The sequence below is a fragment of the Canis lupus genome, chromosome 4 (assembly GCF_003254725.2).
Source record: "Canis lupus dingo isolate Sandy chromosome 4, ASM325472v2, whole genome shotgun sequence".
In the NCBI taxonomy this organism is placed as follows: Eukaryota; Metazoa; Chordata; class Mammalia; order Carnivora; family Canidae; genus Canis; species Canis lupus.
Genome location: NC_064246.1, coordinates 3312749 through 3326931, shown reverse-complemented (window position 1 = coordinate 3326931; position 14183 = coordinate 3312749). Strand labels below are relative to the sequence as shown.

General features: G+C 40.7%; 1 protein-coding gene across 7 annotated transcripts in view; it reads left to right on the top strand.

The window, feature by feature from the left end:
• Positions 1-14183, top strand: part of MTR (5-methyltetrahydrofolate-homocysteine methyltransferase) — a 107587-nt gene that overhangs the window by 68755 nt on the left and 24649 nt on the right. For all 7 annotated transcript variants that reach the window (XM_025448525.3, XM_025448521.3, XM_025448520.3 and 4 more), the window contains 5 exons: positions 4-156; positions 2351-2458; positions 3606-3706; positions 10274-10341; positions 10920-11040. In XM_025448525.3, coding sequence (XP_025304310.1) covers positions 4-156; positions 2351-2458; positions 3606-3706; positions 10274-10341; positions 10920-11040 — 551 coding nt within the window. The remainder of the gene's footprint in view (positions 1-3; positions 157-2350; positions 2459-3605; positions 3707-10273; positions 10342-10919; positions 11041-14183) is intronic.

The window sequence follows — 14183 nt, the reverse complement described above, 5'->3', positions numbered from 1 at the left end:
TAGGGTATTGAAAAACATATTATTGAGGACACTGAGGAAGCCAGGTTAAACCAGGAAAAATATCCCCGGCCTCTGAATATCATTGAAGGGCCTCTGATGAATGGCATGAAAGTTGTTGGTGACCTTTTTGGAGCTGGAAAAATGTTTCTGCCTCAGGTTGGCAAAAGATCAGGTTGGGTGTTGGGTGCAGTTTTAACAGCCAAAAGAAAAAGACTTTGTATTTTAATAAATAGTAACTTAAGGTATATTTCTTAAGTGTTGCTTTTGGTAAGAGCTCGTAGACATTGAGATTAGGTCATTCTTTCTCTAAATGTATTTAGAAGGAGTGTCTGGAAGGACCATCTTTTTTCTTTTTTTTAAATAAGATTTTATTTATTTATTCATGAGAGACACACAGAGAGAGGCAGAGACATAGGCAGAGGAAGAAGCAAGCTCCCTGTGGGGAGCCTGTCACAGGACTCAATCCCAAGACCCCAGGATCACGACCTGAGCCAAAGGCAGATGCATAACCACTGAGCCACCCAGGTACCCCTGTTTTCTTTTTATCCCAGGATCCCACGTTGCTTTTATCCTGCCTTCCTCAGTAGTGTGCCTGTTATGTAGACCATCCCTTGGTTTGAATTTGTCTGATGTTTGCTCATTTTTGGCAAGAATAAGAGTGAGAGTGAGGCTGTGCCATCCCCAGTGGGTCATATCAGGAGGCTCGTAATGCTGCTGTATCTCATTGCTGGTTCTGTGGACTTTGATCACTTGGTTATGATGTCTACTAGGTTTCTGTGCCATGTATTTACTTATAAGGAGAAACTTGGAGGCAGCACAAACATCCTGTTTCCCACCGGACTTCCAGTTGTGAATTTTAGCATTTATTGATGAATTTTGTAAAAGGCCCTATTCTTGCTTAAGCACAAGCCTTCATTAGAAGTGGATCAAGAGGGGATCCCTGAGTGGCCCAGTGGTTTAGCACCACCTTTAGCCCAGGGCATGATCCTGGAGTCCAGGGATTGAGTCCCACATCAGGCTCCCTGCATGGAGCCTGCTTCTCCCTTTGCCTGTGTCTCTGCCTCTCTCTCTCTCTCTCTCTGTCTCTCTGTTTCTCATAAATAAATAATAAAAAAATAAAAATAAATTCCTTTATGAAAAAAACAAACAAACAAGAAGTGGATCAAGAGGGGCATCTGGGTGGCTCAGTGGTTGAGTATCTGCCTTTGGCTCAGGTCGTGATCCTGGGGTCCTGGGATCGAGTGCCACATCAGGCTCCCCACAGGGAGCCTGCCTCTCCCTCTGCCTGTGCCTCTGCCTCTCTCTCTCTCTCATAAATAAAAATCTTTATAATTTTATTTTATTTAAATTCAATTTGCCAACATATAGTATAACACCCAGTGCTCATCCCATCAAGTGCCCTCCTCAGTGCCTGTCACCCAGTCGCCCCAACCCCCCGCCAACCTCCCCTTCTACAATCCTTTGTTTGTTTCCCAGAGTCAGGAGTCTCTCATGGTTTGTCTCCCTCTCTAATTTTTCCCACTCAATTTCTCTCTTTTCCCTTATAATCCCTTCGCTATTTCTTATATTCCACATATGAGTGAAACCATATGATGATTGTTTTTCTCCAATTGACTTCTTTCACTCAGCATAATACCCTCCAGTTCTATCCATGTTGAAGCAAATGGTGGGTATTCATCCTTTCTGATGGCTGAGTAATATTCCATTGTATATATAGACCACATCTTCTTTATCCATTCATCTGTCGAAGGACATTGAGGCTCCTCCCACAGTTTGACTATTGTGGACATTGCTCCTGTGAACGTTGGGGTGCAGGTGTCCTGGCATTTCATTGCATTTGTTTCTTTGGGGGTAAATACTCAGTAGTGCAATTGCTGGGTCATAGGGTAGCTCTATTTTTAACTTCTTGAGGAACCTCCACACTTGACTGGCTGTACTAGTTTGCATTCCCACCAGCACTGCAAGAGGGTTCCCCATAAATAAAAATGTTAAAAAAAAAAAAGTAGATTGAGAAGAGGAGGCTGAGAAGGGCTCATAGTGGAAGAGGATGCCTAGAACTTGGAGAAATGATAGATGGCCTTCTAGGCTGAGAAAAAGTATCATATAGATGATACTTCAGAACACAGAAATCAGAACATGCAGTTCCTAGACTCATTTTCCTTCCGCTATACCTCATTCACTATCTTTCCCCACAAGGAACTTGTTCTTTTTTTTGTTTGCTGTCAAAAGTGGATTCCAGGGTGGCTGATCTGAGGTCAAAGCTTGCATTCTTAATTTGTGCTAAACTTCACAAGTGGGTATTAACAACCATCCAAGATCAAGTAGATACCTGACTCTGTGTCTTTCCTAGGTTATAAAATCAGCTCGAGTCATGAAGAAGGCTGTTGGCCACCTTATTCCTTTCATGGAAGAAGAAAGAGAAAAAAATAAGACGCATGCTGGCACAATGGAAGAAGAGGCAAGTCATTTTGTCCTAGGCTTCTGGGCCCTATGAGTAACTGGCCTCAAAGACTTATTAGGAGGGGTAGGCACCATGAGGCTTGGCAATCTTGTCATGGAAGATAAAATAGAGCAACGATCTCTTTTATCAAGTATCCAAATATCCTGGGATTTTTCCATCAAGTTGTAGCTTTATGAATTTTTAATATGAACGTAGTTTTTCAGACAGAGCCTACGATTTCAGATCAAAACCAGCTAGTTAAAAAAAACAAAACAAAACAAAACAAAACCAGCTAGTTCATTTACTGACCATTTACAGAGCTCCTACTAAGTGCAAGATACCATGCTACACACTAGCCCTAGAGCTCAGTCCCTAGCCTTGAGTAATTGAGTGATGTTTGGCTTTGGAACACCACTTTACTGACTCTTTTCTGTATACTGGTAATGTCCTTGGCACTGCCTCCTGATCCAATTTAATTCCTGTTAGCTATACTGCCAGAGTCAGTCATTACGCTTTGACCTTGTTTTGTTCCTGGTGGAGCTCAGCCAGCTTTGGCCTGTAGAATTCTGAATTCTTATACTGATACGAGTTTGCGAATGGCTCCAACAGACATAGAATCCCACTTGCCTGGCATGCTTTTTTCTTTTCTTTTATCTTTTTCTTTTTAAAAGTTAATTAATCAATCAATTTATTTATTTACTTGGGGGAAGGGGTGCTGACAGCGCATAGAACAATGGTATTGAAGAAACAAAATATAATTAAATGCCCCTGCACTGGGCTGTTGAGATGATGGTTCAGATCCTGATGGGAGGTATGCACGCACCAGCTTCTCCTTCTGCTCCTTCTCTCCTCTCTTACTGCTCACATTAAAATTTGTCAGACAGTGTTTTTGGAGTTAAGGATAAGTTCTTCAGCTATGGGACTGTTTTGATGAAACCCCTGGTTGAAACTCCCTGAGCTAACCAACTAGCCAGGCCTCCTTCAAACTGCTCGGGCTTACAGCTTTCTACTTGCAGAGCACATGATGTGGGTTCTGGGTCTGTTTGTGAGTTGTCTTAGTTATATGGAAGTGCTTTCTGTGCTGACCCGTGTCTGGCTCCCGAGAATTAGGTGTCTTGCTCTAAGTGACCACAGCAAATGCTCAGCTTCTTGGCTTACTCTCCAGGACCCATACCAGGGCACCATTGTGCTGGCCACTGTGAAAGGTGATGTGCACGATATAGGCAAGAACATAGTTGGTGTCGTCCTTGGCTGCAATAATTTTAGGTAAGTCAAGACCCACCTCTTTCAACAGCTTTCTTATTTAAAAATACAAGCTTCAACAGGATGATTCTTTATTGGTTAGGAGAGGTAGGGTATGGCCTTGGATATTGTAGGTTATTTTTAATTTGTTTCCTGACTTTTTGTGTGTGTGTGTGTGTGTTTTGTTTTGTTTTGTTTTTACATTTTCTGCATTGAACACAACTTTTCAAATCAAGGAAGTTAGTAATTAATCTGTGTGATCTGTTTGGTAAGGACAGAAAGAGCAATATCAAAACTATTCCAGTAGCATCAGAACAATTAAAAAGCTTCTTGAGAATTGACCTTGGGCCACAGCTCTAATAACTAGAACATTGGGCTCCTGCCTGTGGTATGGAGCATATTCTCTTTTTCTTCCCAGTAAACTGCCATGTTTTGTAACTGAGCTCTCATAAGACTTCAGCTAAATGGGATTTTAAAAGGAGGCTTTGACTGTACAATTCTCTCTTTTCTCTGCTTACAACAAAACCACACATCCCTCTTGGAAATGATGAAGCTAGATTTCAGAAGGCGTATAGAAGTGAAATAGCTTGCTGATATGTCTTATTATAGTGAATATTCAGCACTGTTATTTCCATGTGACAGCTGATGACCTATAGTGAGTGTATGTTTTGCCCAGATTTCAACATGTTCTTTATGATCAGAAGCCTCACACAACTAATGTCTTCTCTGGTCCACGTCCAACCACCCATCCCTTTGAGTCCTGGACTTCTTTACAGTGTGCTGTTTTCTCCATGAAGCAAGGAACCATGGCTGCACTGCATCTGTGTCTCTCACAGGTGTACCCTTGCTTCCCTGTGACAACCACCCTCCAAGTCCCTCCCTACTCTCAACTTGGTGAACCATCTCTTCATTCAAGGCCAATAAGATGCAACCAGGAAGCCCTCAGGAAGGCTGGAGATGGTGTGGGATCAGGATGATGCCTTTTTGCCCCTGACTGTCTTCACAGATGCTTCTACTTGATGCATACTCACTGTCAAAACACTTAGCACTCTCTTCTAGTCCTAGAAATGCGGAATATTGTTCTTGGAGTGTATTTATTATTTTTTAAACGATAAATATATTGGAGATACTGTGGAGGTTGTTGTAATGAGGTTTCACCACAGAGTAAGTATTTGGATAAGATGTTTGCTTCCTGGAATCTACAAGACATCCCTGCTCTCTCTCCCCTTTTCAAATCAATGTCATTGGTTTCTGTTTACATTCATTACCATTAGGTAAAATTGAATTCAACTCGTAAATGTTCATAGACTATCTACCACATACCACACATTGTACTGGTGACACCAAAATGGCTTAGTTGACTTTTCTCAAGATTTCAAGGAATTTGCTATCTATTAGGCTAAATGGCCAAGTATAGAATCAGCTGTCGGGATCCCTGGGTGGCGCAGCGGTTTGGCGCCTGCCTTTGGCCCAGGGCGCGATCCTGGAGACCCGGGATCAAATCCCACATCGGGCTCCCGGTGCATGGAGCCTGCTTCTCCCTCTGCCTCTCTCTCTCTCTCTCTCTCTCTCTCTGTGACTATCATAAATAAATAAAAATTTAAAAAAAAAAAAAAAAAAAAAAAAAAGAATCAGCTGTCATCATGAGATGGAAACTGTTGAAAAAGCAGTTTGTAGGTAAACTTCCTAAAGCAGTTCTTGAGACCTTATTGTCATGTGTTCATAATTTTGTTTTGAGAAATGGATGAGTAGCCAAGAGAGCCACACTAGGAATGTTTTCTCTCTCCAGTAAAGACATTGTGAAAGGCCGAGAAGAATGGTGGCCTTTCTCTAGGGTGCCACTAGAGCTGCATGTCAGCATCTGTGAAAGCCTGCTTATAAGACTTGAGGCTTGCCTCCAGCACATCCACATCCTCTGTCTTGTGCACTGAAAGTCAGCTTACCTTTGCTCCTAAGTCTAACTGGAGAACTATCTTCTGCTCAAACTGTAATTATTCCTTTTATAAAAATGAAGTGAATGTGCAAACTTTTTCTGTCACTTGGATACCCTTTTGGATCTTGTGGGTCCTTAACGTGTGGCCCCTTGGTCAGTATAATTTTATGGTATTCACTAGTAGACAAGTGCCCCAAACATCTACCTTACCTAGTTAAATGTATACTTTCACTGTCAGGGCTCTAGACTGGATCTGGAGTGAACCACCCAGCTAGTGAGTGAGTCTAGCAAACCACTCAGGACCAAATCCTAATGCAGCTTTCTAGTTCCTGGTTCTTTGTCATTGATGCAGGAAAATCTCATAAAATGGGAAGAACTTTTTTTCTTTATGAAGGAAAAGGAAGTAAAGAGGAGTAAGGATGATGGTCCTGTCTACACAAAGAACATTTTCATGGGGATGACACATTAGATTCTGTGTTATAATGGAATGTGTATGTTTGAGAATTTAGATAGAACTAAGGGATGTGTCCACTGAGAGTTTACTAATACCCAACATTTGTTTAGCACCTCACAAATAGAAAGAGTAGGATAGGTCAACAGAAATTTTAAAATTGGACATTCTTTTTTTTTTTTTTTTTTTAATTTTTATTTATTTATGATAGTCACACAGAGAGAGAGAGAGAGGCAGAGACACAGGCAGAGGGAGGAGCAGGCTCCATGCCGGGAGCCCGACAGGTGCCAAAGGCAGGGGCCGCCAAACCGCTGAGCCACCCAGGGATCCCCGAGGCCTGGTTATATTTTAACCAGTGGTTGTTAATCTGTGTAGTATGAGTAAGGACTAAGCAACATATGGCTATGAAATACTCTCAAACTGAATAATGTTATTCAGCTGTACTAAATCAAGGGCACAGTAATCCACTTTGTTCTGTGCACCACACATGCTCACTTGGTAATTATTCAGGGGCTTTCAACCTTGGGTGTGTGTGTGCGTGTGCGTGTGTGTGTTACGGCTTTATTGAAATATAATTGACCTATAACATTGTGTAAGTTTCAGGTGTACAATGTATTGATTTGATACACTTACATATTGCAGTATTATTACATGTTGTTTTAACTAATGCCAATGTAATTTTTCACAATTACCTTGCTTTTGTGTGTGTGTGTGTGTGTGTGTGTGTGTGTGTGTGTGTTTGCGGTGTCTTCTTAATAACAGCCATTCTAACAGATTTAAGGTGGTCTCTCATTATGGGTTGGATTGGCCTGTCCCCAATGATTAGTGAAGCTGAGCATCTTCTCATATTCATGTTGGTCCTTTATATGTCTTCTTTGGAAAAATATCAAGTTCCTCTGCCTAACTTGTAATATTTGAAAGGGGGACTTTCCAGAATTAATTAATTAATTAATATTTATTTATTTATTTAAAAAGACCCTATTAGCACGGCTTAACCACAGGTTGGAAACAGGCCATGGGGACTGCAGAGCGGTAGGGTCCTGCCATCTGGTGGTAGCACATGTGAATTGCAGGATCAGAAACAAAATGCCGTCTTTGTTCAGTTCATTTCCAGAGACAGCAGATATGGCGCACCCTGAATGGGTGCACGGCTCTGATTTTTCCTTTTTAATTCTTCCAGAGAGTAAGAGAGACTTTATCTATTACAGTATGTTTTTAATTGGGTGTATTCTTAGGCAGTATTGGATGCCTTTGCTAAAGCAGCTAGCGCAGCTTACATTTTTTTCCTGACTTAAAAGCCCAAATGAAATGCTTACATACACAGCGATTCTACATACTTTAGAAAGATGATTTAAAATCAGCGTTTTCCCATAACACTAATTTTTTTTTCTCGTATCTTACGTGACATAATGTAAAAATTGTGTAAGAAGAGGTCTGCAGACATGGGGCAGATAGGTCTGGGTGAAGAAGAGAACCTGGGGGAACCCCAGGGGAGTAGGGAATGGAGGTGTAGGGGAGACAGGATGTGGGGTGAAGATGAGGGACGAATGCAGGGGAAGGGAGAAGCATACTGCAGCTGTGGACAGTGGAGGTGGGTTTGTAACCCATGCCATCCCCTCCAGCTTAAGTTCCATGGGGTCAGCTGGCTCCTCATTCTGCACCTTCCATCCTTGTCTCATCTTTCATCTAGCTAATACCTACTTACTCTTTCAAAATTCGGCTCGGGTGTCACCCTCCTGGGATGCTTCAAGCTCCATTTGGATATCAAAAAGAAATCTCAAACCCAGGGGGCACCTGGGTGGCTCAGCTGGCTGAGTGGCCAACTCTTGACTTCTGCTCAGGTCATGATCTCAGGGTCATGGGGTCAAGCCCTGCATCAAGCTCTGCACGGGGCAGTGTGGAGCTTGCTAAAACTTCTTTCTCTTTCTCTTCTGCCCCCACCTCCAATCGCTCTCTCTCTCTTTTAAAAAAAAGAAAGAAAGGAATCTCAGACTTAGCGTTTTGAAAATTGAACTAGTTTGTTACCATTAAGATGCCTCTCCTCCCTTTCTCCCTGCCCTTTGCTCCTTCTCCCATTTCTGTCCAGCCACACGGTCTCCTTGCTGCCCTCAAAGCAAGCATGCATAAGGTGTTCCTGAAAGACACATTGCTTAAAACAAGACAAAGAAATGAGAGCAACTTGATTCCCAACTATCATATTGACGATTTTTAGTTGAATTTTTAAAATACATACAATGTTGGATATAGTTAGCTTAGAAATTGTGCCTTTTTGTCTTGATTGAAAGGCAATATACTGCTTAACTTAAATAAGTAATAAAAGGCAGCATACTATTTTGCTTAGTTTTATATGTAACAGTCTATATTTAGTAATAGTTTAACAAAAGATCCAATTACCAGACTTTTTCAATATGCTAAAAAAAAAAAAAAAAGGTGGTTGTAACCTGCCATCTTTAAATCCTGCACGTTCATTCTACCAGGTTAGTGCTAACACACTGAACGCAGCTATCAATTTGGAATTGTCTGCCTTTTACTGAGGCATCTGTATGTGCTAGTTTTTTTTTTTTTTTTAATTTCTAAGTAACCCAGGAGCAAGCTAAAAAAGTCAGCATGAAAAGATACATAGCAAGAAGCAAAGCTCCTTCCTGTCCCACATCCACTATTACCAGATGATAACTGTGTCAAGTGGTGGTTCTTAAGCATTGATTTTTTTTTTAAATTTAAAATTATTTTGCCTATTTTAATGACATTATGAAAGAAGTGAAAGTTTATGCTATGAGATGTATACTCATGATAAAATTAAGTTGTAAAAATGATCAACCCGATCGATGGGTGTGAAGTGCTGTCCAGGGCAGGAATTCTCTGAGTTGGGAAAGCTGCCTCTGTGAGTTGGAACCCCTCCACTGTTACTCTGTTCCCTCAGAGCAGACCCCCCACATTCTCTGCTCGCTGCCTGCTGTCCATCCTGTGTGTAACCCCCCAACTCCCGAGTTAGTTTTTCCTTTGAGTCTCTCACCCTGTCTCCCTCAGGTTCTGTCTCCCTCTCCTGTGACTCAGTAACCAGACTATCATATCATCAGCTTTCCATGTGCAGGAACTGATTGATTATCTTTTGCATTGGCTTCCACGTAACCTCTGCTGGTCAAATATATTTATTGAGTGAACTTGCCTAGCATTTTTGTTGGCCTAAATGGCCAAGAGAATGGGTTTTGGTGTCAAGTCCTGTTTCTTATCCCAAATCTACTACTAATTAGTTGCATAACTAGACAAGTTGCTTAACTTCTCTGGGCCCTTCTTCAGTGAAATGGGGCCTGTAGTGGTGCTTGGCATCTTAGAGCTGCTTTGAAGGCTAAATGAGATTGTTTATGCAAAAAGCTTAGCACAGGGGAAATGGCCTCAGTGTCCATTGACAGATAAAATGTGTTGTGCCCATTATGCCAAGTGGAATAAGCCAGATATCAAGGGACAAATTACATATGATTCCACCTATGTAAAGGGCTAGAATAGGCAAATTCACAGAGATAGAAAGTAGGGGCTGGGGAGAAAGGAGAATTGTTGCTGAATGATTCGAGTTTCTGTTTGGGGTGACAGCCGAGTATTGAAAATACATAGTGGTGATGGTTGTACAACATTGTGACTGTAATTAGGGCCACTGGACTGGAGACTTACTGGTTCATAGGGCAGATGATATCTTATATATTTTATCAGAGCTGAAAAAAATAGTAACGTCTTATGCCAAAAATGATTGAATTGTGTACTTTGGGTGAATTTTAGGCTATGTGAATATTATATTAATAAAGCTGCTTTAAGGGCAGCCTGGGTGGCTCAGCAGTTTAGCACCGCCTTCAGCCCAGGGCCTGATCCTGGAGACCTGGGATCAAGTCCCATGTCGGGCTCCCTGCGTGGAGCCTGCTTGTCCCTCTGCCTGTGTCTCTGCCTCTCTCTCTCTCTCTCTCTGTGTGTGTGTGTGTCTCATGAATAAATAAATAAAATCTTTTTTAAAAAGCTGCTTTAAAATCTTACCATAGCACCTGGCAAATATGCTAAGTACTTAATAAGTGGTTGTGATGATTGTCGATACTTAGTGAGCATGTCCCTGTGATTCCAGTTTACATTAGAAGAGTATTTGGTGGCCAGGTAAAAATGTTCATTTCCCCTTTGTCTCTGATGAGAGACATTAATTCCTTTCCATCTCGTTTCTGTACCTCAGAGTTATTGACTTAGGAGTCATGACTCCCTGTGATAAGATTCTGAAAGCTGCTCTTGACCACAAAGCAGGTACTGTGCACCTTTGCTTCTGGGAATTCCACTGGATGTCCTTACCCCCAGTGTTTGTCTGTCTATAAATGGTAATCCCTAGCCCATGTGGGGTTGGTGGGGCATTCAGTCAGGTGCCAGCTCTTGCATGGCAGCTGCTATCATCGTCACTTAGAGTGGGAGTTGAATTGGTGACTGGGTGACCATGAGACTCCTTGTAGCTCTGAAGATGGGGAATGGGAACAGGCTTCTTTTTATAGGGTCTTATTAGTTTTTTCCCTGTGTGTCATTTTTATGTTTCTTCAGACACTGTAACGTGCAAATCTGGGAAATCATGAACAATGTATTTTATTTGCATGGCTTCCCCAGAGTGTGGCAAGTACATGATTGTAACGTTAAGTTACAAATCATGTTTACTACCAAAAATAAACAAATCAATTGAAACTCCCCAGAAAAGATGTCTTAGAATTGGAAATTGGGAATTCATCTGAGGTCTTAGGGTCTTCATTGCAAAGGTTTTAAAATGAGTCCTGCATATTTTTCTGCTTTTTCTCTCATCCTCCTTCTCACTGTCCTTTTTCTCTTTTTTGAAATAATAGATATAATTGGCCTATCAGGACTTATCACTCCTTCCCTGGATGAAATGATTTTTGTTGCCAAGGAAATGGAGAGACTGGCTATAAAGATTCCACTGCTGATTGGAGGAGCCACCACATCAAGGTAAGTCATGCTAACAAACTTTTTGCTTTCCTTTAAATTCATTTAAATGCCAGTGTTTAAAAATAGTGATAAAACCTGTTTGTTTGTTTGTTTGTTTGTTTGTTTGTTTTTTTATGCTTGGCACTATGGCTCCTTATATATAAGCGTATAAGCTTTCAGTCTTCACCTGGACAAGAGCCAGCATGTCTCCCATTCGGTTCCTGAGATTTCTGAGAAACACTCCTCTTGAAATCAAACCAAGTGGGGAAGGTGTATTTTTTGACACAAATATGTTTCTGGAATGTTAGCCCATTCTCTGTCTGGAAGCAGGTGTCTGATTGACTAATTACAGGTTTCCTTGAAGAAACTCCAGCTTTGTAATAGTTCAGGCACAAGGCCACCCTAACAAGAATGAACCAAAGGATGACCTTGGGGAGTTGGTTTTGAAAGGGGAACCTTTTGAGAAACTTTGGGGTAAGCAATTTCAAGAGGAGAAAGTTCTAAGTTGGTCACATGACCATTATTCAGTTCGATTTTTCCTGGAATTATAATTGTAATGATATTTGGTGAGAAATACGTGAATTATGAGTACTACTAGATTTTTTCTGACATGTCTTTTATCCCATATCACTTACTTTGGCAGAGAGAATAAGGCCAGGTGGAACACTGAACTCAATGATCCTACAAGAACACACTGTATTTTTTTTCTGATACAAGAATACAATAGAAATCCAGTCAAAGATATTCCAAAGTTCCTTTCACACTAGTAACAACTGCACATTAAGCCATTCGTATTAATCAGGTTTTCCACAGAAACAGAATCAATAGGATGTGTGTATATATATTTATTTTATGTACGTTATATATATATATCACCTTATGTTATATTATTACTATATGCTATGTATTATGTATACAGAGAGATTTATTTAAAGGAGTTGGCACATGTCATTTTAGGGTCTGATAAGACTAAAATCCGCAGGGAATCTCAGCAAGCTGGAGACCAGGTAGGAGCTGACATTGCAGTTTTGATTCCAAAGGCTATCTGGAGGCAGGATCCTTCCTAGGGCCCCTCAGGCTTTGCTCTGAATCAACTGATTCGACAAGGCCCACCTACGCTAATCACATCTAAAAAAATATCCTCACAGAAACATCTAGATTGATGTATGACCAAAAACTAGATCCCATGGTATGGCCAAATTGACACATGAAATTAACCATCATCCCATTTGTAATCTGAATGGATCATTTTCACAAGTAGTAGTAGTGTTATGTGTCATTTATTCATTAAATGAAAAGAAAATATGCTTTTCATACTTGAAGGACTCAGTACTGTGGTGATTGTTGCTCACCTCAGAAAACTGAATTTGTTTTTCCACCAAGGACTTATTCACTAGGACGTGGAGCAGATTATTCTCCAGGGACATGACCAAGCATTGATAACTGGTATATAAGTGAGCAGGGTCTTGGGTAATTGAGATTTTAATGTGAATATTCATCAGCTTTGTAAAGATAATGATAATGAGAATTTACAGACTATTGTGAGGATGAAATACCTTTTAAGATCAAGGTTGTTAAAACAGAATAAACAGATGAGATGCTGGTTTCAGAATAAACCATTTTATAAGGTAGGGCCCTATACTGAGAAGTTCATTGTCAGAAAACCACATGCAAATTGGAACATCACAAGAGGCCTTCCTGTTATATCTCTTACCAAGTAAGAGCCACCAGATTAAAGAGGGTTTTTTAAAAAACATTCAGAAGCAACATAACTAACTTTCCAAGGTACAGTATATGCAAAATTAGCCACAAATCCTCCTAGCAGTTACAATCTGATATATCAAGTTAGGTATTAAGCAGTTCAGAAGTCACCCAACTGTGTCTCCATGCTGTTGGAAAACTTCTTTTCTCAGGGTCTGGGAAATGGCGATGTGATCCTCCCCAAAGGTGGAAATCTGGGTCACAAGACCATCTGAAGTTCCATCAGCACTCCAGTTGCCTTAATTCCATATGAGCTCTGCCTTTTCTCGTTCTGTTCTCTCTTCATGCCTTTTTCAATTTTTGGGAAATTATTTGGAAAATAAAAGCCAGTCACAGTGCTTCCAGATATCCATTCCCTTCTCCACTGTGGGAGATTTCTGTGCAATCTCTGAGAACATCAGTGTAGAACTCCCTATTCTGACTCCATTTTTAAGTAGTGACAGTGGGTAAGGCCTCATTTAATCCTGCTTAATCAAGCCCTCTTATTAGCTAAGCCCTTTTACTGAAATATAACAGTCATGCAGAAGAGCACACAAATCAGAGATCTACAACTTGATGAAGTTTTACAAAAATGGATGCCCTCTATAAACACCTCTAGATAAAGAAATAGAACATTAATAGCACTCTGGGCACTGTGCTAGGTTCCTCCACCTAGTCATCCTTCACAACAACAAAACCACTGTTGTGTCTCCTATCACCATAGGTTGGTTTTGCCTGCATTTCAGCTTCATACAAATGGAATCCTGTTGTGTGTATTCTTCACATGTCCAGCTAATTTTGTGCACCATTATGCCTGTGAGGCCCAGACTGGGGGTTATAGTAGTTGTTTTTCCACTGTGGTATATAGAATATTCTGTGGTATAGTATACTAAGCCTTTACTACCCATGCTACTGTTGGGGGACATTGGGTTTTTCCAGTTTGGGGCTTTTTCATAGAATGCTGCTGTGTTCTTATTCGTGCACTGAAGGAGACTTGCTGGGTCCTGTGGTACGATCATCAGCATTAGATGTTGCTGGGTAGTTTTCCAAGGTGAGTGTATTAATTTACACTCCCACTAGCAATCATGAGAGTTCCAGTTATTCCACACCCTTTTCAATTTTATCCTAAATTTTAGTATGTACATAACAGTATCTTGGTATGGTTTTCATTTGGACTTCTCTGCTGACTGACGATGTTGAGTACCTTTTCATGCATATGTTGACCGCTTGGATATGCTTTCTAGGTCTTTTTTTTAATTGAGTATTCTGCCCCTTTTTTCCTGACTGATTTATTTATAAATGATCTATATATATATATATCTTTATATTGGACGCAAGCCCTTTCATTAGAAATGCATATTGCAAATAGATTCTTCCATCATGGCTTGCTTTTTGCTGTCTTAGTTGTATTTTTGGGTCACAAA